The 27,607-nt window shown below is 41.4% G+C and overlaps 1 protein-coding gene and 1 pseudogene across 3 annotated transcripts in view; one reads left to right on the plus strand and one right to left on the minus strand.

Annotated features, from left to right (window-relative positions):
- RNF115 (ring finger protein 115) overlaps nucleotides 1-27,607 on the plus strand; it is an 86,838-nt gene that overhangs the window by 51,690 nt on the left and 7,541 nt on the right. For all 3 annotated transcript variants that reach the window (XM_030935509.1, XM_010374452.2, XM_010374453.2), the window contains 2 exons: nucleotides 3,983-4,191; nucleotides 26,505-26,576. In XM_030935509.1, the coding sequence (XP_030791369.1) occupies nucleotides 3,983-4,191; nucleotides 26,505-26,576 (281 nt within the window). The remainder of the gene's footprint in view (nucleotides 1-3,982; nucleotides 4,192-26,504; nucleotides 26,577-27,607) is intronic.
- Nucleotides 9,705-10,486, minus strand: LOC104671050 (annotated as a pseudogene).

Below are 27,607 nucleotides of genomic sequence, written 5' to 3' on the forward strand. Positions count from 1 at the left end.
TTAAGAGTTCAGCATATTTTCTGTATACTAAGGTCAGTATACAAAAATCAGTTGCATTTCTGTTACCAGGAATTAACTATTAAAATATAGAATTTTAAAAAAAGATACTAAGGCAATTAGAAAGTCAGTTCAGTGGGAAAATGGACAAAAGACATGAAAGAAGAGAAGACATAAAAGAGAAATAATAGAGATTTAAAACTGATTTAGTTGAAATAACTGATGAGTGCTGAAAAAGTAAACTGTGTGATTTAATAAGAATATGTTTTAAATTTAAGAAATAAATGTGGCTGGGTGCCATGGCTCACGCCTGTAATCGCAGCACTTTGGGAGGCCGAGGTGGGCGGATTACTTGAGGTCAGGAGTTTGAGACTAGCCTGGCCAACATGGTGAAACCCATCTCTACTGAAAATATGAAAAGTTAGCTGGGCATGGTGGCACATGCCTGTAATCCCAGCTTCTCAGGAGGCTGAGGCAGGAGAATGGCTTGAACCTAGGAGGTGGAGTTTACAGTGAACCGAGATCGTGCCACTGCACCCCAGCCTGGGCGACAGAGCAAGACTCAGTCTCAAAAAGGAAAAAAATAAAAAGAAAGAAATTTTTGGATTTCTAAAACATCAAAAAAAAAAAAAAAAAAAAAGGGTGGTGGGGGCAGCAGGGAAGAGAAGACATAGGAATGGCTGGTAAATATTACGTGACAGGATGTTTAGCCTTATTAGTATATTAGTATCAGGGAAAGCAAACTAAAACCACAATGGCAGGGTGATGTCAGTGAAAATGGCAGAGTAGGAGCTTCTGGGGGTCATCCCTCTGCAGAAACACCAAACACCTTGACAAAAAAGTCAGAATCAAGCTTATCGAAACTCTGGAAAGATAGAGGTTTACAGCAGCCAAGCAAATACTTCACCAGAAGAAAGGGCACTGAAACAAGATAAGAGATCTTTGTAGCATTTTAGCTTACCCTACCCTCACCTCCCTTCCTGGTATGGCTGCAGTTTTGAAGATGAGAGCCTGTGTTCCCCATGCTGGTGCCTGATTCCAGAGAGTGAACCCTCTTCCTCCTAAGGGGTTGGTTGTGTGTACTGTTTTGTCCTTTCCCCAAAGGACTGCCACTAGGGGCAAAAATTAACCAACCAACCAACCGACCAACCAAACAAACAAACAAATAAAAAACCAGGGCAAACAATAAGATATTGAAAGCCTGAGAGAAAAAGCTGTAGAGTGAGTTTTTGTGGAGGAATAGGAGCTTTGAAAAGCTATTGTGAATGAGAAACTGGAAAGCCAAGTGCACAACTCAGGGCAGTATGCATGCTCAGAAAAGACCTGAGGCCATTAGCTTTCACCTTGGCTTGTCTTTAGGTTCAGCACAAGCAGGAAGTGAATATTAAGGCAGATTTATAAAGGCCCTGGCTAAGTTTTAAAGGAGTGCCCCAGCAGCTAATCAGCAAAGACCTGGCGAGCATTTTACTTTTCTTTTTCTTTTTCTGGGACGGAGTTTTACTCTTGTTGCCCAGGCTGGAGTGCAATGGCACGATCTCGGCTCACCACCACCTCCGTCTCCCAGGTTCAAGCGATTCTCCTGCCTCAGCCTCCCTAGTAGCTGGGATTATAGGCATGTGCCGCCATGCCCGGCTAATTTTGTATTTTTAGTAGAGACAGGGTTTCTCCATGGTGGTCAGGCTGGTCTTGAACTCCCAACCTCAGGTGATCCGCCCACCTCGGCCTCCCAAAGTGCTGGGATTACAGGTGTGAGCCACCGCGCCTGGGCGTCTTTTTCTTTTTTTGTTTCTTTTTTTTTTCTCTTTGGTTTATTTGTTTGTTTTGAAATGTGGTCTTGCTGTGTTGCTCAGGTTAATCTTGAGCTCGTTGACTCAAGCAACCCTTCCACCTCAGCTTCATGAGTAGCCAGAATTATAGGCACACACCACTGCACCCATCTCTTTTTGTTTTTGTTTTATTTTTTACACATTATAAATGTTCAGTTTTTAAAAAAAAAATTACGAAGCATGTGAAGAATCTAGAAAATATGCCTCATTCGCAAGAAAAAAATGAACAGAAACTACCCCGAGGAAGCACTAATCCTAGAATTACTAGACAAAAACTCTAAATCAGCTATCTTAAGTATACTCAAAGAGCTTAGAGGACACCATGGACAAAGAACTAAAGGGATTCAAGATAATAACGTCTCAACAAATAGAGAATATCAATAAAGAGATAGAAGTTTTTAAAAATAAGCAAATAAATTTTGGGGCTGAAGATTACAATAATTGAAATGAAAATTCACCAGGGGAGCTCAACAAAAGATATGAGCAGACAGAACAATCAGTGAACTTGAAGATAGGTCCACTGAAATTATACAGTTTGAAGAGCACACATTTAAAAGATTGAAGAAAAATGAACAGAGCCCAAGAGATGTGTGGGATACCAACGTATGTATCATGGTAAGGAGAGGGAGGAAGGTGCAGAAAACATGGTTAAGAAATAATTGCCGGCCGGGCGCGGTGGCTCAAGCCTGTAATCCCAGCACTTTGGGAGGCCGAGACGGGCGGATCACGAGGTCAGGAGATCTAGACCATCCTGGCTAATACGGTGAAACCCCGTCTCTACTAAAAGCTACAAAAAACTAGCCGGGCGAGGTGGCGGGCGCCTGTAGTCCCAGCTACTTGGGAGACTGAGGCAGGAGAATGGCATGAACCCGGGAGGCGGAGCTTGCAGTGAGCTGAGATCCGGCCACAGCACTCCAGCCTGGGTGACAGAGCGAGACTTCGTCTCAAAAACAAAAACAAAAACAAACAAAAAAGAAATAATTGCCAAAACCATTTCAAATTTGACAAGACATGAATATACACATCCAGGAAGCTCAGCTAACACCCAAGAAGGATAAACTCAAAGACATCCATACAAGACACATTATAATTAAAATTTCAAAAGCCAGAGATAAAGAATCTTGGAAGCAGCAAGAGAGAAGCAACTTGTAACATATAAGAGATTTTAAATAAGATGAATTTCTGTTGATTTCTTAGCAGAAACCATGGAGGCTAGAAGGCAGTGAAATGACATTTTTCAGGTGATGAAAGACAGACTTGCCGACCAATAATTCTAAATCTGGCAAAACTATCAGGAATTAAGGAGAAATCATGACATACCCAGATAAACAACAGCTGAGGGGGCTTCATTATTAATAGACCTGCCCTGTAAGAAATGCTAAAAGGAGTCTTCAGGCTCACCACACATCTATTAAATTTTCTTTTTGGCATAGGACCAAAACATATGCATTTTAATTAAACATTCGCAATTTTTTTTACACAGCAAAACCAAAAATCCCACATTGGAAAATCATTTTCTATTCACCAAATTGTTAAAAACTTTTTTAAAAAAAAGTCCTGTGGGCTGGGCGCGGTGGCTCAAGCCTGTAATTCCAGCACTTTGGGAGGCCGAGACGGGCGGATCACGAGGTCAGGAGATCGAGACCATCCTGGCTAACACGGTGAAACCCCGTCTCTACTAAAAATACAAAAACTAGCCGGGCGAGGTGGCGGGCGCCTGTAGTCCCAGCTATTCGGGAGGCTGAGGCAGGAGAATGGTGTAAACCCGGGAGGCGGAGCTTGCAGTGAGCTGAGATCTGGCCACTGCACTCCAGTCCGGGCGACAGAGCGAGACTCCGCCTCAAAAAAAAAAAAAAAAAGTCCTGTGATATCAAGTGCTTGCCAGGATGTAGCACAATAGAAACTCTTAAACACTTGGTGGGTGTATAAATTGCTACAACCAGTTTGGAAAACAATTTGTCGCTACCCAGTAAAGTTGAAGATGTATGGATCATGTAATAGTTGTACAGACCGAAAACATAAAAACTCTTGTACCTCTGCAGCAGCAGACACATCCAGTAATATTCACAGTGGCCATTTGTAATATAAAAAACTGTAAACAATCCAGGTGTTTATTGATTGATTTTTCTAACACGTGACTTATTTCTGGTCTTTACTAGCTTTGGGGCCATTTGGATCACACGATGTTTTTTCAAGATTTTAGACCATTTCTAAGTGGCAATCCACTGGACCAAGATAATAGAGCCAATGAAAGGGGTCACCAGACTCACACTGACTTCTGGGGAGCAAGGCCTCCACGGTTACCGTTGGGTCGGAGATACAGATCTCGAGGAAGTTCTCGTCCTGACAGATCTCCAGCTATTGAAGGGTGAGTTGTTGTTTTTAAAGTTATTTTTAAGGTAGTTTCAGTGAAGGACAAATTGGTGTAATCTAATCTTTATAAGAGTCTCATACTTACTACCTTTGCAGACAAGATGGACGTAAGTAGAAAGGATGAAAGTGAAGCTAAATTGAATGTTAGTACTCACCTGATGATGAACTAGAGAGTGAGAAATGTTATACGTCTCTGATTAACGTTTTCATTAATGGATTAGATTAATATATAGATGATATGTGTCTCAGTCCATTTTGTGTAGCTATAACAGAATGCCTGAGACTGGGTGATTTATAAAGAACAGAGATTCATTTCTTATATTTCTGGAGGCTGGGAAGGCCAAGGTTGAGGGATCTACGTCTGGCAAGGGCCTTCTTGCTGTGTCATTCCATGTTTGAAGGCAGAAGGGCAAGAGAGCATGCATGAGCAAGAAAGAAAGGTGCCAGACTCATCCTTTTATTAGGAACTCACTCCACAATAACTAATCCACTTCCGAGATGAAGGCATTTAATCCACTCATGGGAGATTCATCTCTTAAAGTCTCTACCTTTCAACACTGCTCCATTGGGGATTAAGTTTCCAACACATGAATTTTTGAGGAGGGCACATTCAAACTATAGCCATATATTTATCAAAATTTCAAAAGGGTATCAAATATATTAGGCATTAGGATTAAATATTTCAACAGATTGGAACAGTGGACTTAACATGAAATTGAATCAAGTATCTGCTTTTTGTGAAGAAAGGAAAAAAATTTAATAGGATAAATATGAAGTCTTGTGACTGTAAAAACATTCATGTAATACATGTTTGTTGAGTGTCTTTTTTGTATGGGGCACTGTACTGGACAGTAGGAGCACAATGATGAGTCAAATAGATGGTTTTGCTCATGGATCTCATTTAGTTGGAATAATAAACGTTAATTTTATTAAGTGTTTACCATATGTAGAGTACTGTGCTTCATGCTTTATCTGCTTTATGTTGTTTAATTTGTGTGAAGTAATAGGTGCTATTGCTGTTTTCGTTTTATAAAATAATTAACTGAGTCTCAGAGAAATAAGGTAACAGCCATTGGTGGATCTAAGACTTGAATCTAGGGCTTTATGAATCTAGTGCGGCACTGTCTCATATGGTAGCTGCTAGCCACATGTAGCTATATGTTTATATTTAAGTTAACCAAAAGCTAATAAAACTCAGAATTCAAAGACCTCAATCCCAAATAGCTATATTTTGAGTGCCCATTGGCCACATGTAGCTAATAGTTACCGTATTTGACAGAACATATTATAGAAAATTTCCATTATCTTAGAAAGTTCTATCCAACAGTGCTGTTCTAGAGCCTACACTCCCCCTCTCCCCTACCACACACCTTCTAGGCTTTATTCACATTTTACTATACTTGCTTTATTACATATCTATCCATCTAGCTCTCCATTAGTTCATCTTATGTTTTGTGCATTTCAAAGTTAGTTGCAGACATCGCTTCATGGAACAAATACAGGATATGGGAAATCTGATTTAATGAGATTGTCTAGGACAAAAGTCAGTGAAGTCTTACATTGTTTTAATAGCTTATGGCACCCAGAGTTAAAGCTACTATATCCTGTGCCAGTTAAACTGTGTGTAGATTATTTTCCCTTTTCTACCTGTTTTGAGATTTGAGATCCCATTATTGAGTTTCTCAACTACGGTTCGTCTAAACTTTTACCTCCTGTGCATCTTTTTTTTTTTTCCTCCATTCCACCCACTAAATGGCCAATTTTGGAGCAGTGCTGTGATTCACTTTTCCTTGCTCCTTTACTAGTGGATGGTTCAGTACTGCTTCAGAAAAGTCACATAAATGTTCCCAATCGTACCCCTGCAGATAGTAAGGTGCATTTAATCTCCACTAGATTTCATGCTTTTGATTAGGCTTTAATAGCTGATTCTCAGAAGCTGATTTATATTCTCCTTTTTGAAAATTGGGGCCTTGGGCATGAACCCCCCAAATCCCTGTGCCCAGCTTCTCTGTATCAACATTCATTTCTCCTTCCAACCTCCTGAGATGAGGTGTCCTTTGTTTTTTTTTCAAGACAAGCCTATCAGCCCATGTTCTGACCCATTCTCTAGCTGTTTCGTCTGGGATTTTGTATCATCCATCTTCTTCTTCCTGCTTTCTTTCCCAGTTAATGCCCCTTGGCCACTGTTTTACTCTTTAGCTCTGTGTTTTTCAGTCCTGGCTGTACATCATTGTCACTGAGGATATCTTTTGAACTGGTACCTGGACTCCATCCCCAGGGACTGTGATTTTATTAGTCTGGGTGAAACCAGGCATTGGTAATTTTAAAAAGCTCCTAAAGTTATTCTTATTGTAGCCAGAATTGAGAATTACTGTTCCAGTTACTGCCTAGTAATCTTTTTCCTTTCCTGTTCAATAAAATTTCTTAAGAGTTGTTTGTGTTTACTTTTTTATCTTTCATTATTCTTCTACCTGCTGTAGTCTGGCCCTCCTTGCACTAAAATCCCTGGTGACTTTCTATTAATAATTGCAGACCCAGTGGATACTTTAAAATCCTTATTGTATAGGTCTAGTTCACTGAATTCAACCCTTTTAATCTTTTTTCTTCCCCCTTGAAATTACTTTTTTTTCTTCTTCTTTCTTTCTTTATTTTGCAATAGAGTCTTCCTCTGTTGCCCAGGCTGGAGTACAGTGGCGTGATCGTAGCTCACTGAGCCTCAAACTTCTGGGCTCACACAATCCTCCTGCCTTAACCTCCCAAGTAGCTTGGATTACAGGCATGTACCACCATGCCTGTAATGCTTGGCCAACTTTTAAATTTTTTTTGTAAAGATGAGGTCTCGCTATGTTGCCCAGGCTGGTCTCAAACTTCTGGGAGGATTGCTTGAGTCCAGGAATTTAAGATCACCCTGGGCAACATGGCAAGACCTCATCTTTACAAAAAATGAAAAATCAGCTGAGCATGGTGGCATGTGCCTGTAGTCCCAGCTACTCCGGAGGATGAGTGGGAGGATTGCTTGAGCCTGGGAGGTTGTGGCTGCACTGAGCAGTGATTGCGCCACTGCACTCCAGCCTGGGCAACAGAAGTGAGTCCTTGTCTTGTCTCAAAAAAAAAAAGAGGCTCTTCTTACTCCAAGATTTAAAATTTAATTTTTATATTTTCTTAATGCTTTTTATGGTTATGTTAGAACTCTTTTTGGTTACAAGTGATAGAAATTCAATTTAATATAACTTAAGAAAAAACTTACCGGCGGCCAGGCGCGGTAGCTCATGCCTGTAATCCCAGCACTTTGGGAGGCCGAGGTGGGCAGGTCACTTGAGGCCAGTTCAAGACTAGCCTGGCCAACATGGCAAAACCCCATCTCTACTAAAAATTAAAAAAATTTAGCTGGGCATGGTGGCACGTGCCTGCAGTCCCAGCTACTTGGGAGGCTAAGGCAGGAGAATCGCTTGAACCTGGGAGGTGGAGGTTGTAGTAAGCCGAGATTGCTTCAACCTGGGTGACAGAGCACAACTCTGTCTCAAAAAAACCCAAAAAACTAGAATGTATTGGCTCACATAGCTCAAAATGGTTGTTAGCTATATCAGACCCAACATCTCCCTATTATAACAATTGTCTTATAATGCCCTCTACTATTCTGATTAGAAATTCATTGATAATGTAAACTATAAAACATAATAAAAACACATATACATATATATATATACAGTTCTCCAATTAATATAAAGGAGAAATAAAAATAATATATGAATATATGTGTTTTAATGTATAAATGCCTAGCCATAACTATTATGGGAGACAAAATGAATAGTTAGGTGCTTGTTTCTGTATATAGAATCATTAAGATGATAGCTACAAATGCAAACAGTACAAGAGGATTATATTTTACAGTTCATCTGCCACAAGCATTGTTGGTACAATGTTATGACTTTTCAAAATGGTGAAGAACTCGTAGGAAGTTTCTGGGGTTTGTGGGGAAGCATAAACTTCCGTCAGTTTTCACAATAGTTACATCCCTGGAAAATTCAGTATATATTAAAATCAAATGGAAAATAATTTGTGTTTATGTGTAGAATGGAGCTGGATTTAGTTTCAGTTAATTATAGGTAGTTTGTCACCAAATGAATGTCCAGGCAGAATGTTCAGAATATGCAGGTTGGCGGACAGTTCTTTGTTGGGCCTGGCTGTCCTCCTGTTTATTGCAGGGTAGCTAGCACTCATTTTTCCTGCTTAGTAAATGTGAATGGTACCTACCATTTATTATGACTAGCAAAACTGCTCCCTTGGATTTCTAAATCACTTCCTAGGAGTGACATTGAGAAGCACTGATGTAAATTAGAAGTCTATAGGTGGATCTAGATGGTCAGTCAATATGTTATGTTCATCTGTCTATCATTCTTTCTCTCTCAAATCTGCTTTCCTGTGTTATCATGATGGCTCTCTCTTTGTGAAATGAAAGATAACCGGTGGTGGCTCCAAGTTTACAGGAATTATGGAGGATTCATCCCAGAGGATATGTCCATCTGTCAACTTTTTTTTCTTTTTTTTTTTTTACAACCTTGCTCTGTTGCCCAGGCTGAAGTGCAGTGGTGTGGCCTCAGCTCACTGCAACCTCTGCCTCCCAGATCCAAGCAATTCTTGTGCCTCACCCTCCTGAGTAGCTGGAATTAGAGTCTCATGCCACCATGCCTAGCTATTTTTTTTTTGTATTTTTAAGAGAGATGGGGTTTTACCATGTTGGCCAGGCTGGTCTTGAACTCCTGACCTCAAGTGATCCACCCATGGCCTCCCAAAGTACTGAGATTACAGGCGTGCCCATCCATCGACTTTTGTGGAAGGTTTCTGGCCCTGATTGGGCGTTATGCCCAAATCTCTGGTGGGTGGGGAGTATTTTTGTGTATTTTTGAGTTAAAGATCTAATCCCCCCCATATGCGTATTCAGTTATTTACAGCATGATATATAGCATATCTGATTTGAAATGTCACCTTTATTATGTATACATTTTCATACTTACCTTTCTCTTTCTGGATTCTCTGTTATGTGCTGTAGATCTTTATTTTTGTATTCTATTCATGTACCATTCTGGTGTACGCACTATGATTTTATACTGTGATCTGAAAACTGGCAGAGAAGGTCCACCTCATTATTGTTCTTTTCTTTAAAAAAAAATTCTTTGTTTGTTTGCAAGTTTATTAATGCTTTGCTTGTGTTTACCCTTCCAAATGGATTTTAGATGCAGTTTTTCAATCTCTGCCCCTTTTCCCATCCCATTAGGATTTTGATTGGAAGTGCATTGAATTTATATATTAATTTGGGGACAGTTGGTACTTTAAGTTTTTTTTTCTTTTCTTTTCTTTTTTAAAAACAGGACCATTTTAATGTTTACAATTTAATAAATCTCTTCATTACAGACATGTATGGCTGTTTGGTAGTATTCAGAAACATCACAGTAATGGCAGTTCTTTCAGTTGGTGTGTAGTCCTCGATAATTATATATGAAATTGCTGTCAAACCAGTAAGACTGCATTTATGCATCCATCATTTTCAGGATTGTTTGGTAACCTGGGCATATTTTCCCCAAATAACTTTGCCTCCTTGTGTCACAAGGCCCAATTTGCTCACATTTACCTCAATGACATTACCTTTGGTAATAACACCCAAAGTTGTATACAGTGGGGATGAGGGATTCTTCTTTACACCAAATATTGGTAGGCAAAAGGTGGCTTTCAGTTCAGGATGTGTTACATGGGCTTTCTTGAAATGCAAGCCCATTGGCCTGATAAATCTTTCATATTTAGGTGGTTTTCTTGTAAAGCCATCTCCAACAAAGCACACTTTAGTAACCATCCTCTTCCATGCTTTCTTCTTTTTCTTGCCTGTTCGAATAACTTTTAATACTTCTGTTTTTCCCTGGGCACGTACTTTAGGCAGAGGGACTTCCCAATTTCCCTCCTTCTCTTTTCGTTTCTGTTTAATCATATTGGAAAGTACTTTAGCTCGAGATTGTCCCTCTGTCCAGCAGATAGGCAGGTACTGCTCCCTGTGGAGTCTTTTCATCATTCTTTTGTTTGGTGTTTCTCTTTTCATGCATCTTGATAGTCTTTTTCATTTGTATTTTTTCAGCATGGTGCTGTTTATGGTAAAGCTTAGCCTTCAGACCAGTCATTTTCTTTGCCTTCTTTGAACATTCATGAGCCTCTCGACTTTCCTTCTTTCTCTTTTTCTCATGGTAATCCAAACGGTATCCATAGCTTTTATGGAGTAATTCAATATATTCGGTCTGTGGCATGGTGATGGCCGCAGAACCGCCAGGAGCAGCCCTTGGGGTGCGAAAACGCTCTCAATTTTCAGGTCTCAAAGACCCACAAGCCCACACCACGCAGGCCGGGACAGGAAAGGCTTTTTTGTTTTTTTGAGACAAAGTCTCGCTCTGTTGCCCAGGCTGGAGTGCAGTGGTGTGATCTCGGCTCAGTGCAACCTCTGCCTCCCAATTCAAGCATTTCTTCCTGCCTCAGCCTCCCAAGTAGCTGGGATTACGGACGTCCGCCACCACACCTGGCTAATTTTTGTATTTTTGATAGAGACAGGGTTTCGCCGTGTTGACCAAACTGGTCTCGAACTCTTGACCTCAGGTGATCTGCCTGCTTCGGCCTCCCAAAGTGCTGGGTTTACAGGCGTGAGCCACCATGCCCAGCCTGTACGTTTTAGTAATATTGAAACTTCTCAGACCTATGGCTTATGGTCTCAGTTTATTTGGTTCTTTTTTCTTCTTCCTCTATCTTCCTCTTCCTTCTTCCTTCTTCTTCTTCCTTTCTCCTTCTTCCTCCTGCATTCTTCTTCCTCCTTCCTCTTTCATTCTTCTTTCTTCCTCATTCTTCCTCCTCTTCCTTCTTCCTCCTCCTTCCTTTCTTTTTCCTCCTTCTTCTTCCTCCCTTTTCTTCTTTCTCCTTCCCTCTTCCATCTTCTTCTTCCTTCTCTTTTCTTCCTCTTCCTTCTTTTTCCTTCTTCCTTCTTCTCCCTTCTTTCTTTTTAAAAATAGACTTTTTTAGAGCGGTTTTAGGTTTGCAGCCAATGTAGAAGATACAGGGCACTTTTCATCATTCAGTCAAGTTTCATAGTTTGATTTAACTTTTTATTTATTTATTTATTTATTTATTTATTTATCTATCTATCTATCTATCTATCTATCTTTGAGACGGAGTCTCACTCTGTTGCCCAGGCTGGAGTGCAGTGGCCGGATCTCAGCTCACTGCAAGCTCTGCCTTCTGGGTTTATGCCATTCTGCTGCCTCAGCCTCCCGAGTAGCTGGGACTACAGACGTCCGCCACCTCGCCCGGCTAGTTTTTTGTATTTTGTAGTAGAGACGGAGTTTCACTGTGATAGCCAGGATGGTCTTGATCTCCTGACCTCGTGATCCGCCTGTCTCGGCCTCCCAAAGTGCTGGGATTGCAGGCTTGAGCTACCGTGCCCGGCCGGTTTAACTTTTTAACTGCTTATTGCTGGCAAACTTTTTGTTACCCTTCATCTTGTTACTTAATTGAATTCTCTTTTTTTGAGACAGAGTCTCGCTCTGTCGCCCAGGCTGGAGTGCAGTGGCCGGATCTCAGCTCACTGCAAGCTCCGCCTCCCGGGTTTACGCCATTCTCCTGCCTCAGCCTCCCGAGTAGCTGGGACTACAGGCGCCCGCCACCTCGCCCGGCTAATTTTTCGTATTTTTTAGTAGAGACGGGGTTTCACCGTGTTAGCCAGGATGGTCTCGATCTCCTGACCTCGTGATCCGCCCGTCTCGGCCTCCCAAAGTGCTGGGATTACAGGCTTGAGCCACCACGCCCGGCTGAATTCTCTTATTAATTGTAATAGTTTTTCATTTTATTCTCTTTAGTTTTTTGGTTAGCACTCATGTCATCCTCAAAATTGTGTTTCTCTTTCCAATGTTTATACTTCTTATTTTTCTTATCTGTTATATTGACTATATTACCAAAACAAAGTTGTTTAATATAGGCATCATTGTGTTTTTCCTGACTTCAGTGAGAATGAATTAGTGTTTCTTTGTTAAACATGTTTGCTTTTGGTTCCTAATATATGCACTATCACACTAAGAAAGTTTAATTTTATTCATAATTTATTAGGGGCTTTTAATTAAGAATGACTAATGATTTTGTCACATGCCCTTTGCAGTCCTATCAAAATGACCTTAGAGTTTTTCTCCCTTAAACAGTTAATGCATTTTATTAACAAGTATGTTTTCTAATGTTTTCTAGTGTTTCTATTCAAGCTGCTTTGTCAGGGAGTACTAATCTCTCTTTTTTAGGGGTCGGAGGTTGGGGAAATAGGGTCTCACTTTGTTGCCCAGGCTAGAATGCAGTAGCAAGATCATGTTTCACTACAGCTTCAAACTCGGTGGGCTCAAGCAATCCTCCCATTTCAGCCTACGAACTAGGTAGGACTACAGGCATATAATTTTTCAATTTTTGGTAGAGACTAGGTTGCTCAGGCTGGAGTCTCTTAATACATTATTGGAGTTGATTTGTTCCTTACCTTTTTTTTTTTTTTTTAAAGGATTTTTATATTTATTCAAAAGAGGGTGAGTCTCTTTATCAAGTTTTGGTGTCAGGATTATATTAGTTGCATAAAAAGAACTGGGAAAACTTGCTGTATTCTTATGCTTGGAAATAGTTTAAATAACACAGGAATTACCTATTATTTAAAGGTTTAATACAAGTTACCTGTAATTCCATCTGGACCTGGTATCTTTTGAGAACTATATCTATTACAGTCTTTTCAGTTACTTCTGGGGTTAATAGTGTAGGGTAGTGTTTTATTTATCTCTGTATTCTCAGCTTCTAGCACAGTATCAGTTTTATAGTGGCTACTAAACGTGTTTGTTTTGAATAAGTGGATAATTGTAATTATGTCCCTAAAAAGTATAAAAAAATATAAATTAGTAGTAGTAATAGCTAAGAGTACGTGCCAGAAACTAGTCTAAATGCTTTACAGCTATTCATTTGTTTAATCCTCACTATAACCCTGTGAAGAAGGTATTGTGAATATCTCCATTTTACCAGAGAAACTGAGGCACAGAGAGTTTAGGTAAATTGTCTGAGAGTATAAAGGCAGTTAAATATTGGAGCCAGGATAGTGCAAAAATGAAAGTGTTTGTATTTGGTGAGATTTTTAACTGTTTACTTATACTGAAAAATTTTAGTATAACTGTTTAGGATAAGTCAAAAATTTAAAATTAAGTAGCCTTCTCACTTATTTTTTAACCAAAGAATTAAGCATTTCCCTAATTTTCTCAGAAACTTTCCTTCCAAGGCACCAGTATATCAGTGAATAGAACTTGAAAATTTTTAATTCAGTTTCTTTTCTCTTTTCTTTCATAGAAGTATAAACAAACACAGTATATCTTTGGGGCCTATTATTATACCTACTTAGCAGGTCTGCCCAGATTGTTCCATATGGTTGTTACTTTACAGTAATTGTCATTATGATGTCACTGTATGTTTTGAAAGTACAATTTCATGTTTTACAAATTTTTAAAAATTGATTAAACTTTAGCATGGCTTCTTCCTGATAACAGTTTTGTCCTCTTGCTTTGAGAAGGAACATATGGGCATTCCATTTATGGTTTCCATGGGCTACATCTCAGTTTCCTGTTCATTTTACTAGTTTCATTGTAAACAGAGTACTTTGTATTTAATGGCTGGCTGCGGTGGCTCACACCTGTAATCCCAGCACTTTAGGAGGCCGAGGTGGGAGGATCACTTGAGGTCAGGAGTTCCAGACCAGCCTGACCAATATGATGAAATCCCATCTCTACTAAAAATCCAAAAATTAACGAGGCATGGTGGTGGTTGCCTGTTATCCCAGCTACTCAGGAGGCTGAGGCAGGAGAATCACTTGCAATGAGCCAAGATCGCACCACTGTACTCCAGCATGGGCAACAGAGCAAGACTCCATTTCAAGAAAAAAAGTACTTTGTATTTAAGAAATCAGGTATCAGAGATGAGCCTTTGTGGGATTATTAGTGTGTTCTTAACACCAACTTAATAAGTTTCCCTGAAATGAGATCCATTTTCTTTGACTTTTTCATTGGCATGAGTAAAAGTTTTTTAGTAACACAAAGACAGGGAAATCTCACATTGTTCATTCATTCTGCAAATATTTATTCAGTGTCCCTAAAGTATGTGCTTTATCCTCTAATCTGCAGCTTTTGAATAATAGTTAATTAGGTCTTGAATAGACTAGCTCATCTTATCTGACTTTAAGTGCATCTGACCTGTGTCAGAAGATTAATTTATACATTTATAACTGAGGGTATTCTGTTTCAGTGACTCCAAAACTCACTTGTTTGTTAGCATACTGTTGTCTGTGAATTTCTCAGATATCAAGAAATCAAAAGCAATCAGATGGTGGTTTGGTACATATAGAATCAGCAAGGAAATTGCATGATCTTTAAGAGAAATTCCATTCAGGTTGTGATAAATGCTAAGGAATTACTCATATTTCACTTCAAATAATTTTTTAGGACAGTAAAGTATTAATGCTTGTTAGGTTTTTTTCCTTTGTGTTAGGTCAACACCAGCACATTCATATTTTCCAGACAAGTAATAGAGATTACCACCCATTAGTCTGCACTTATTACATTAAAACCCATCTTTATTTTATTTTGTTGTTTTTGTTTTGTTTTGTTTTGTTTTTTTGAGAGGGAGTCTCACTCTGTCTCCCAGGTTGCAGTGCAGTGGTGTGATCTCAGCTCACTGCAACCTCTGCCTCCCAGAGTCAAGCAATTCTCCTGCCTCAGCCTCCTGAGTAGCTGGGACTACAGGCATGAGCCACAATGCTTGGATAATTTTTTTGTATTTTTAGTAAAGACAGGGTTTTGCCATGTTGGCCAGGCTGGTCTCGAACTCCTGACCTCAAGTGATCCTCCTGCTTCAGCCTCCCAAGGTGTTGTGATTATAGGCATAAGCCACTGCCCCCAGCTCCATTTTTTTTTTTATTTTTGAGACGGAGTCTCGCTCTGTCGCCCAGGCTGGAGTGCAGTGGCCGGATCTCAGCTCACTGCAAGCTCCACCTCTCGGGTTTACGCCATTCTCCTGCCTCAGCCTCCCGAGTAGCTGGGACTACAAGCGCCCGCCACCTCGCCCAGCTAGTTTTTTGTATTTTTTAGTAGAGACGGGGTTTCACCGTGTTAGCCAGGATGGTCTCGATCTCCTGACCTCGTGATCCGCCCGTCTCGGCCTCCCAAAGTGCTGGGATTACAGGCTTGAGCCACCGCGCCCGGCCGCCCAGCCCCATTTTTATTTTGTTGTGCTTTACTCTTTTGGTTCTTTGTTACTTTTTAGCCTGGTGGTTTAGTCTCCTTCCTGGCTATATAAAGGAAGCCTCTTTTATTTTAGTTAGCAGTAAGCTGTTTCCGATTCACTTTGTAGGGTACATTACTTCTAAGAAGCTGTCCCACCTAAATAATACGTTCTTTTTAAAATTTATTATTTTTATTTTCGATTCAGGGGGTACATGTACGATTTGGTTTTAATTTTTTAATTTTTTAAAATTTGCTCTCCTGGTAACTCACAGAACAGCAGGTTTATTACACAGGTATATTGTGTGATGCTGGGGTTTGGGCTTACAATGATCCCATGACCTAAGCAGTGAACATAGTACCTATAGGTAGTTTCTCAACCTTTGCCCTTCTCCCTCCCTCTCCCGTTTTGTGATCCCCAGTGTTGATCCCCAGTGTTTATTATTCCTTACTTTGTGTCCCTGTGTACCCAATGTTTAGTTCCCATGTATAAGTAAGAACATGTGGTATTTCTGTTTTCTGCATTAACTTGCTTATTAGGCTACTGACCTCCAACTATATCCATGTTGCTGCAAAGTACATGATTTTGTTCTTTTTTATGGCTGTGTAAAGAATATGTTTTAAGATTTCCTACCTAGAGAATATGTGCTTCTGAAGTTAACCCTAGGTTCTTGGACCTTGGTTTTCTGACCACTGATCACATCTCAGATTTTGAGAACTGACTTTTTTTGGTTGTTAACTTTTTTTTTCTTATTAAAAAAAAATTTTTTTTTGGTATGGAATAAAAAGACAACCTTATCCAGAAATAGCCATAGTTACACCTTGATGTATAATCTTGTAGACCTTTTTAAATACATATATATGATAATTACATCTATATAATTGAGATTGAATTGATTATATTACACATATTTTATAATATTTTTTATCTTAATAGATTGTATATATCTTTCAAGATACATTTGATTGGGGCCTATATTAGTCTGTTTTCACAAGACTGATAAAGACATACCTGAGACTGGGAAGAAAAAGAGGTTTATTTGGACTTAACAGTTTCACATGGCTGAGAAGGCCTCAGAATCATGGTGGGAGGCTAAAGGCACTTCTAACATGGCGGCAACCTAACCATGTCATTCAGCCCCTGGCCCCTCCAAATCTCATGTCCTCACATTTCAAAACCAGTCATGCATTCCCATAAGTCCCCCCCAAGTCTTAATTCATTTAGGTATTAACGCAGAAGTCCAAAGTCTCATCTGAGATCAGGCAAGTCCCTTCTGCCTGTGAGCCTGTAAAATCAAAAGCAAGCTAGTTACTTCCTAGATACAGTGGAGGTACAGGTATTTGGTAAATATAGCCATTCCAAATGGGAGAAATTGGCTAAAACAAAGGGGTTACAGGCTCCATGCACGTCCGAAACCCAGTGAGGCAGTCAAATTTTGAAGCTCCAAAATCATCTTTGAGTCCAAGTCTCACATCCAGGTCATGCTGATGCAAAAGGTGGGTTCCCGTGGTCTTGGGCAGCTCTACCCCTGTGACTTTGCGGGATACAACCTCCCTCCTTGCTGCTTTTCAGTGTCTGGTGTTGAGTGTCTGTGGCTTTTCTAGGCTCATGGTGCAAGCTGTCGGTGGGTCTACCATTCTGGGATCTGGAAGATGGTGGCCCTCTTCTCACAGCTCCACTATGCAGTTCCCTAGTAGGGACTCTGTGTGGGGGCTCCCACCCCACATTTTCCTTCCACACTGCCCTAGCAGAGGTTCTCCATGAGGGCCCCGCCCCTGCAGCAAACTTTTGCCTGGGCATCCAGGTGTTTCCATACATCTTCTGAAATCTAGGTGGAGGTTCCTAAACCTCAATTCTTGTCTTCAGTGCACTCGCAGGCTCAACACCACAGGGAAGCTGCCAAGGCTTTGGGCTTGCACCCTCTGAAGCCACAACCCAAGCTCTGTGTTGGCCCCTTTCAGCCATGGCTGGAGCAACTGGGACACAGGGCATCAAGTCCCTAGGCTGCACACAGCACGGGGACCCTGGGCCCAGCCCATGAAACCACTTTTTCCTCCCGGGCCTCTGGGCCTGTGATGGGAGGGGCTGCCTTGAAGGTCTCTGACAGGGCCTGGAGACATTTTCCCTGTGGTCCTGGGTATTAACATTAGGCGCCTTGCTACTTATGCAGATTTCTGCAGCTGGCTTCAATTTCCCCTTAAAAAATGGGTTTTTCTTTTCTATCACATAGGGATCAAATTTTCCAAATTTTGCCGGGCGCTGTGGCTCAAGCCTGTAATCCCAGCACTTTGGGAGGCCGAGACGGGCGGATCACGAGGTCAGGAGATCGAGACCATCCTGGCTAACATGGTGAAACCCCGTCTCTACTAAAAAATACAAAAAACTAGCCGGGCGAGGTGGCGGGCGCCTGTAGTCCCAGCTACTCGGGAGACTGAGGCAGGAGAATGGCATAAACCCGGGAGGCAGAGCTTGCAGTGAGCTGAGATCCGGCCACTGCACTCCAGCCTGGGTGACAGAGCGAGACTCCGTCTCAAGAAAAAAAATAAATAAATAAATAAAAATAAAAAAAATAAAAACAAATTTTCCAAATTTTTATGCTCTGCTTCCCTTATAAAACTAGTTAACAGCACCCAAGTTACCTCTTGAATGCTTTACTGCTAGAAATTTCTTCTGCCAGATATCCCAAATCATCTCTCTCAGGTTCAAAGTTCCACAAATCTGTAGGGCAGGGGCAAAATGCTGCCAGTCTCGTTGCTAAAACATACCAAGAGTCACCTTTGCTCCAGTTCCCAACAAGTTCCTTATCTCCATTCTGAGACCGCCTCAGCCTGGACCTTATTGTCCACATCACTATTAGCATTTTGGGCAAAGCCATTGAGCAAGTCTCTAGGAAGTTCCAGACTTTCCCACATTTTTCTGTCTTCTGAGCCCTCCAAACTGTTCCAACCTCTGCCTGTTACCCAGTTCCAAAGTCACTTCTACATTTTTGGGTATCTTTTAGCAATGCCCCACTCCTGGCACCAATTTACTGTATTGATCCTTTTTCACGCTGCTGATAAAGACATACCCAAGACTGGGAAGAAAAAGCTTTTTTTTTTTTTTTTTTTTTCGTTTGAGAGGGAGTCTCACTCTGTCCACCAGGCTGGAGTGCGGTGGCGCTATCTCGGCTCACTGCAAGCTCCGCCTCCCGGGTTCCCGCCATTCTCCTGCCTCAGCCTCCCGAGTAGCTGGGACTACAGGCACCCGCCACGGCGCCCAGCTAACTTTTTTTTGTATTTTTAGTAGAGATGGGGTTTCACCGTGGTCTCGATCTCCTGACCTTGTGATCCGCCCGCCTCGGCCTCCCAAAGTGCTGGGATTACAGGCGTGAGCCACCGCGCCCGACCAGAAAAAGCTTTAATTGGACTTACAGTTCTACATGGCTGGGGAGACCTCAGAATCATGGTGGGAGGCGAAAGGGACTTCTTACGTGGTGGCGGCAAGAGAAATGAGGAAGAAGCAAAAGCAGAAACCCCTGATAAACCCATCAGATCTCATGAGACTTATTCACTATCATGAGAATAGCATGGGAAAGATCAGCCTCCATGATTCAATTACCTCCCCCTGTGTCCCTCCTGCAGCATGTAGGAATTCTGGGAGATACAATTCAAGTTGAGATTTGGGTGGAGACACAGCCAAACCATATCAGAGCCCATCTAGGGGAGGTTAATTAATTAATTAATTTTTTCCTGGGCTCAAGTGATCCTCCCATCTCAGCTTCCTAAGCATCTGGGACCACAGGTGTGCAGCACTAGGCTCAGCTAATTTTAAAATTTTTTTGTAGAGATGGGGTCCCCTTATGTTGTCCAGGCTGGTCTTGTATTCCCATCTTGGCCTCCCAATGTCCTGGGATTACGGGTGTGAGCCAGTTTGCCTGGCCCCATAAGAGGTCTCTTAATTTATTCAACAGACATTGTGTATTACTATGTGCCAGATGTTGGGCATACAGTAGTCAATAAATAGTCAAGAATGACTGCCTTTATGGAGCTTAAGTACTAATGGGGAGAGATAGACAATCAAAATAAACAGAATGTTAAGCAGTAGTAAGTGCTATGGTGGAAGAAAAGCAGGGACGGGAGATAGGGAATATGGTGGAAGTGAAGTTTTAAAAAGAGCATGGTCAGCAAATGTCTTATTGAGAAAGTATCTGAATAGACACCAAGGAAGTGTAGGGATGTACAAACAAGGAGAGACCAATGTAGGGCAGAGAAGGTGAGGGGATTGGTAGGAGAAATTGATGGGAGTAGGAATGGGGAGGTGGGTATTAGATTATATGAAGCCTAGTTGGCAATTATAAGAGCTTCTGTTCCAGTGGAGAATTTAGGTGTCATTTATATCCTGAAATGATTGCTCTAACTGCTGTGCTGAAAATAAAATGGGGGGCTGCAAGGTGTGCGAGGCAAAGACACAGCAGAGAAACTATTTAAGAGGCTATTGCGTTCATGTAAGCTAGAGATATCAGTGGTTTGGGTGAGAGTAGTGAAAAATGGTTTGGTTTCAGATGCAGTTTGGCAATATTCATGATAGGATTTACTGACAGATTGGATATGGGGTGTAACAGAAAGAAGAGTTATGACATCAAGGTATTTGGCCTGAAAACAAGAAAAATGGAGCCACCATCTGCTGACATGGGGAACATTAGGAGGAGTAAGTTTGGAGGAAAATATTTAAGAGTTAATTCAGTTTGGGACATAATAAGTTTGAGGTGCCTATTACACAAGTGGAAATGTTGAGTAGGCAGAGGTCTTGGCTGGAGATAAAATTTGGAAGTTGTGGCCTATATATGGTATTTAAAATTATAAAGCTGGATAAAATGGTCAAAGAAGTCAAGATAGGAGATAGTAGAGCTCAGAGAATGGAGGCCTGGGCCTTCCAAACTTAGAAGTTTGGAAGATAAGAATAAGCCAAGGAAACTCAGAAGAAACAGCCTGGGAAGTACGAGGAAAACCTAGAGAGAGTACAGCTCTGGAAACTATGTGAAGACTCTTACCTGGTTTTAGCATGTGACTTCCCTTCCAGACCCAGTGGGTTGATTTTTCTCTTCTGTAAGTTTCTAAGATTAAATGTATACACTATCTTTCTTCCCTCCACATCTTCCCAGACATTTAGCTTTAACAAGAAAAGATTTTTTTTTTTAATAAACAAAATTCATTGTAAATACTCTATGAACTATTGTTCTCCGAGCAACAGCTCATATGCATTGGGGCCACCCTGAGGAGTCTCTGTTACTGCTGCAAAAATATGGGACTAACATCTGACTTCCAGAGAGCAAGCAGCCAAGAAAGAGGAATCATCAGCTCATCAGCTGCTGGTGAATTGTTCCTTGTAATTCCAAGCATTCCTGTAGGATTGACTTTTAACAGCTTCAAGAACTAGGCTATCTCTCACATTTGATTATTACCATTTACTTATTGAACGGTTTAAGCATGTGATAATTTGCCCTTCTTGTCACTGGCAAATAGGTGGATATATATTAGTTACCTATTGCTGTGTAACACGTTACCCCAGAATTTAACAGCTTGTGACAATATTTATTATCTCACTATTTTTGAGGGTCAGGAATTTGGGAGCAGTTTAGCTAGGTGGTTCTGGTGAAGGGCTTCATGAGGTTATAATCATCATGTCAGCTGTGGCTGCAGTCATCCGAACACTTAACTAGACCTGGAAGATCCACTTCCAAGATGGCTCACTCACATGACTGTTGGCAGGAGGCCTTAGTTCCTCACCATCTGGGCCTCTCCATAGGGCTCCTTGAATGTCCCTATTACTTGGCAGCTAGCTTCTCGGAGTTAATGATCCAAGAGAATGATAGAGGAAGAAGGAAAAAAACCCATAATGCCTTTTTATATCCTAATTTTGGAAGTCAAACACTGTCATTTCTGCTGCATTTTGTCTGTAAGAGGTGAATCACTAAGTCTAGCCCACTTTCAAGGAGAAGAGAATTAGCTCCATCTCTAAAGAATTCATGGATGTATTTTAAAATCACCAGTTTGCCCTCTAGCCACAAATTATTTACACTTCTTCCTCCCAAGAGCTATCAAAAAAAGTTTCCTTCTTCTGTAGCATCAGCTTGAAATACAGGTAGCTGTCCTTTAACTAGGTCCAAGTGTGGGTGTGGCTTCTTGGGTGTAGCTCCTCAGGCACAGTTCCTTTTGATATGAAGACCTGTAAACTAAAGAGACAAGTTATCTGCCTATCACACACCCAACATGCAGTGATGTGGACAGGCAGTGATTCTGAACAGGTATAAAGATTTCCTCTTCCAAAAGGGAAAAATGGCGGCACAAAGAAATTGCTGGTTCATAGCAGTTCTGATAGTTGTCTAGACAAATGTCGGAAGTTCCTTGACTAGGACTTCTGCTTCTGCCCAGGAGTTCTTCTCTGTGACTCTGGAGTCCACCTTGTTAGTCATCCTTTCTTTTCCATTAAAAGTAGTTCATATTTGTAGCTGCATAGCTTTCTTAGCATGCTTCTTGCGGGTAGAAATTTGAGGGCCCAGAGACCTGTTTTCATTTTGTACTGTCCTTCCACCTTTCAGTTTAAGCTGTCAGTGTTTCTTTTTAAAACTTTGAGTATCCTGTGAATCTCACTGGGATTCATGCCATTAGGCAAAAGCCACGTCCACCAATCTCTTCTAATTAGGCTTTTTCCACCTTGGGTTTCTGCTGGGATTGCTGAGGGATACCACTTGTAGTGGGTAGAATTGTGTCCCCCAAAAAGCTGTGTTCAAGTCCTAACCCTGATAAGGTCACTGTGAATATGACCTTATTTGGAAATAAGGTCTTTACAGATGTAGTCAAGTTATAATAAGATCACACTGGATCAGGAAGGACCTTAATCCAACGGTTGATAGTCTTATAAGGAGAGAAATTTGCTGGGTGCGGCAGCTTACTCCTGTAATCTCAGCACTTTGGGAGGCCGAGGTGGGAGGATCACCTGAGGTCAGGAGTTCGAGACCAGCCTGGCCAATGTGGTAAAACCCCATTGTCTACTAAAAATACAAAAATTAGCCAGGTGTGGTGGCCCATGCCTGTAATCCCAGCTACTCAGGAGGCTGAGGCATGAGAATCGCTTTAACCTTGAGGCAGAGGTTGCAGTGAGCCAAGATCGCACCTACTGCACTACGGCCTGGGCGAGAGTGAGACTCTGCCTCAAAAAAAAAAAAAAAAAAAAAGAGGAGGCTAGAAATTTGGACATGAACACAGAAGACAAAGAGAAGAAAGCCGTGTGATGACAGAGGCAGAGACTGGGAGGACATAACGTCTACAAATCAAGGAATGGCAAAGATTGCTGCCAACCATCACCAGAAGCCGGGAAAGAGTCATGGAAATAATCTCCCTTAGAACTTTCTGAAAGAACTAACCCTACTGACACCCTCCAAATCAGTGAGCGAATAAATTCCTTTTGTTTTAAGCTACCAGTTTGTGGTAGTTTGTTATAGCAGTAACACCCTTAAACTTCTTAGTCCAATTTTCTAACTGAATGATTCTTTAGGTACTATTTTAGATCTTTCTGAGGTTGTGGTTTTTTTTTTTTTTTTTTTTTGGAGGCAGAGTCGTACTCTGTCACCTAGACTGGAGTGCAGTGGTGCAATCTCAGCCCACTGCAACGTCTGCCTCCGGGTTCAAGTGATTCTCATGTTTCGGCCTCCCGAGTAGCTGGCATTAGAGGTGTGTGACACCATGCCCAGCTAATTTTTGTATTTTTAGTAGAGACGGGTTTCTCCATGTTGGCCAGGCTGGTCTCAAATTCCTGGCCTCAAGTGATCCTCCTGCCTTGACCTCCCAAAGTGCTGGGAATGTAGGTGTGAGCCACTGCACCTGGCCCTTTCTGAGGTCTTAACAAAGAATTGTTATAGTCTGATCCTTGGCTTCATTTGAAATCAGTCTTTTGGCAGTGCCTTGGATTTAATCTTTGCTTGAAATCCATTTCTTAATTTTAGTGTCATTTACTAATCTGGAGATGCTGGGAATTCTCAGAATTATATAATTCTGTCCTTTTTGTTTAACTGTCTGTCCTTCCTTTAATTTATCCCTCTTTTGCATTTTAAAATAAGCAACAAGAAGCCAGGAGGTACTTTCAAAAGTAGAAATCTCTTTAGCTAGATTATCAACCAGTTTGTGGACCGCAACATCTACTTTCCATGTTATGGTAAGGCAACAGCTTTGCCAGTATATAACAAGGATCCTTTTCCCTCCAGTTTCTAATAAGATTTTTCTGCCTTTTCTTAATCTCTCACCTTTAACTTCCTCAAAGGCCATAGTGCTTCTGTTTCTTTTCAAGGCTCTTCAAACTTCACTGATGCTCTCCTCAAAGTCCTTTTAACTTCTGCCCCACTGCTGGGTTCCAAAGATACTCTCACATTTTAGCTCTTTATTATGGTAGCACGTGTATCCAGATATGAAAATCTGTATGTTACCTATTGCCATATAACAAATTATCTCAAAGTTTAGTGGCTTAAAACAAACAAATATTTATTATCTCACAGATTCACTGGGTCAGGAACAGGTTCAGTTGGGAGTAGCGTCGCTGAGTGATTCTGGCCCAGGATTTCATGAGCTTACAGTCAAGATGTTGGCCATTGCTGCAGTATATAGGGTGACTAGGCTTTACACATATTCTGGCAGGTTTGTTCTGGCTGGTGGCAGGAGTACTCAGTTCCTCATCACATGGACCTTTCTACAGGACTGCTTGATATGGCACTCTCCCAGAGCAAGTGATTGATCCAACAGAAGTACAAGGAGGAAGCACTACGCACCCCGCCCCCACCCCCCACCTTTTTTTCTTGAGGCAAAGTCTCACTCTGTCACCCATGCTGGAGTGCAATGGCATGGTCTTGGCTCAGTGCAACCTCCGCCTCCTGTGTTCAAGTAATTCTCCTGCCTTATCCTCCTGAGTAGCTGAGACTATAGGCATGTGCCGCCATGCCTAGCTAATTTTTGTATTTTTAGTAGAGATGGAGTCATGTTGGCCAGGCTGGTCTCGAACTCCTGACCTCAAGTGATCCACCCACCTCGAAGTGCTGGGATTACAGGCATGAGCCACCACACCTGGCCATTTCTCCCGCTTTGTTACCTTGTCTTGGAAGTCACAGGTGATCAATTCTGCCATATTCTATTGTTAAGTGAGTCACTAAGTCCAGCCCACACTGAAGGGAAGATTATCAAATAATTTTTGGATATATTTTTAAAACAACATGAAGCATTCTTTAAAAAAGCCAATGAATTCATAGAAGCAGAGAGTAAAATGGTAGTTACCAGGAGCTGTGGGGCAGAGGGGGTGGATTAGAGAGATGTTGAAGGATACAAAATTTCAGTTAAAAGTTCAAGAGATGTGTTGTACAACATGGTGGCTGTAGTTAATAACAATGTTTTCAGCCAGGTGCAATGGCTCATGCCTAGAATCCCAGCCCTTTGGGAGGCCAAGGCAGGCAGATTACTTGACAGCCCGGCTAATATGGTGAAATCCCATCTCTACTAAAAATACAAGAATTAGCTGGGCATGGTGGTGCGCATCTGTAATCCCAGCTACTTGGGAGGCTAAAGCACAAGAATTGCTTGAACCTGGGGGACAGAGTTTGCAGTGAGCCGAGATGGTGCCACTGTACTCCAGCCTGGGTGACAGAGCAAGACTTCATCTCAAAAAAAACAAAAAAACAAAAAACAGTGTTTTGTACATTTGAAAATTGCTAAGAGAGTAGATTTTAAGTGTTATTGTTGTGAATAAGTTTGTGAGGTAATGCATATGTTGATAGGTTGATGCAGTCATTCCACAATGCTTACATATTTCAAAATATGTTCTATACCATAATATATATATTTTTTATCAGTTAAAAATAAGTAATGAAAAATAATACAAAAAGGCAAGCAAACAAACGGAATAGTGCAGTTAGCCGCTGTTGAACTTTAGTAGCAGGGAAAGTCTAATGTTGGCTACTGCCATTGTTACATTAATTGGCCTAATAAGTAAAGTGGGAACCAGGGACTTAAAATTGCATATCATTACTGGTCGCAGTGGCTCACACCTGTAATCCCAGCAGTTTGGGAGGCCGAGGTCAGGAGTTCAAGATCAACTTTGTCAACATGGTAAAACCCCGTCTCTACTAAATCTACTAAATATACAAAAAATTAGCCGGGTGTGGTGGCAGGTGCCTGTAATCCCAGCTGCTCGGGAGGCTAAGGCAGGAGAATTGCCTGAACCCGGGAGGCAGAGGTTGCAGTGAGCCGAGATCACGTCATTGCACTCCACCCTGGGCGGCAGAGCGAGACTCTGTCTCAAAAAAGAAAAAAAAATTACGTATCATCCAGAACACAGAAGATCTAGGGGAACAATTTCTTCAGGTTTTTCTTTTGCTGAGGCATCGCTCCAGTATCTCTTTGGGTAGCAAAGACTCATTCGTATAAAGAACTGTGTACCTGTGCCATCTTAAGTATTCAGAGAGACAAATACTAAGCATGTGTGTGTTTATATGTGTTTGTGTTATAATCATCTGAAACAACCTTAAAATAGAATTATTACTTGAACTTTTATTTTGAAGGACCCACTAAATGATATCTTATTCAGAAACCCAATGTGTACAACATACAAAAATGGAACTACCCTTGTTAAAGGGAGGTGGGTCCAGAATTCCACTGGCTCGGCATCCCTTTTAACCCTTCCTTATGTTGGTGTCAGATATACAAGGAACATAGTTTGAAAAACTATACCATGCCATCAGATCCCTTTCCAGCTTAATTCACAAAAATCTATTAATCTATAAGATAGCAGAGTTCAGGAAGATAGCCATAATAGCAAAATAGCACACCGCCGTGTGGCAGGCTGATTTCTGATGTTGTCTCTTGTGTAATAGCCAATGAAAAACCATTTTGGTTTAGGGAAGTAGTTGGTAATTAGGCAGCCATGGCTATCTGTAGAGTACTTTCATTAGTCTGTTGCCTTACCTAATTTTTTTTTCTCTAACAGAATACTACAACACATCTTTGCAGGATTCTTTGCAAATTCTGCCATTCCTGGATCTCCACACCCTTTTTCCTGGTAAGTAACTAATTGCTTTCTATCTTATTCTATTGGAGTGACATCATTTTAGGTGCTCTCATTTCTGTGCAGTAGAGAAAAAGAGCTGCATAGGCCAGGCGTGGTGGCTCACACCCATAATCGCATTCCAGCACTTTGGGAGGCCGAGGCTGGCGGATCACGAGGTCAGGAGATCGAGACCATCCTGGCTAACATGGTGAAACCCCATCTCTACCAAAAATACAAAAACTTAGCCAGGCGTGGTGGCACGCACCTGTAGTCCCAGTTACTTGGAGGCTGAGGCAGGAGAATCACTTGAACCCGGGAGACGGAGGTTGCAGTGAGCTGAGATCGCGCCACTGTACTCCAGCCTGGGCAACAGAACGAGACTCCATCTCAAAAAAACAAAACAAAACAAAAAAACTGCATAGGTGAGTATGTAGATGTAACTGGAGGCTGCTAGACTGCCATTATCTGCTAAGCCCAAACTTAATCAGAACTTTTATTTTTTTATTATTCAGGCTCAGGAAGGCTGTCCTGGTCCCCCAGAATGTTTGGTTGCTAGAAATGTCTTGATCCCTTTTATATTCAGGTCTGAGAGTTGTGTTGATGCAGGGAATGAGATGGTCCCTGCCAGGCTTGGTATCTGATTTGTGGGTTCCCCAGTAGACTACACAGGAATATTTTACTCCTTAAGAATTTCTGAAGTTGAAAACATTATGCTGAACTTTATTTTTTTCAAAGTAAGAGGATTTGTCAGAAGAAACAATAGGCTGTAATTCAGTATCAGAGTGACACTTATGTATGATAGGGATTAAAGATGGAATTTCTTCTTGTCAGAGAAATTATTTGCCGCTTCTGACTGTGACCCAGAAGGTTTCTTTGCTCAAAGGAACCTCAGTCCCTTTAGGACCTCTGTCATCCACTAGTCTGGACCTCTGCTGGTAGTGTACCAGCAGCTCTGCGGGGGGAAAAAAAAGGTGTTGCCAAATCCCTTTTGTAATTGCTCTAAGTTGTGATTCAGAGAGACTGCTATGGCTGCTTCTCTACTT

Source organism: Rhinopithecus roxellana, chromosome 8 (assembly GCF_007565055.1).
Source record: "Rhinopithecus roxellana isolate Shanxi Qingling chromosome 8, ASM756505v1, whole genome shotgun sequence".
Classification (NCBI taxonomy): Eukaryota; Metazoa; Chordata; class Mammalia; order Primates; family Cercopithecidae; genus Rhinopithecus; species Rhinopithecus roxellana.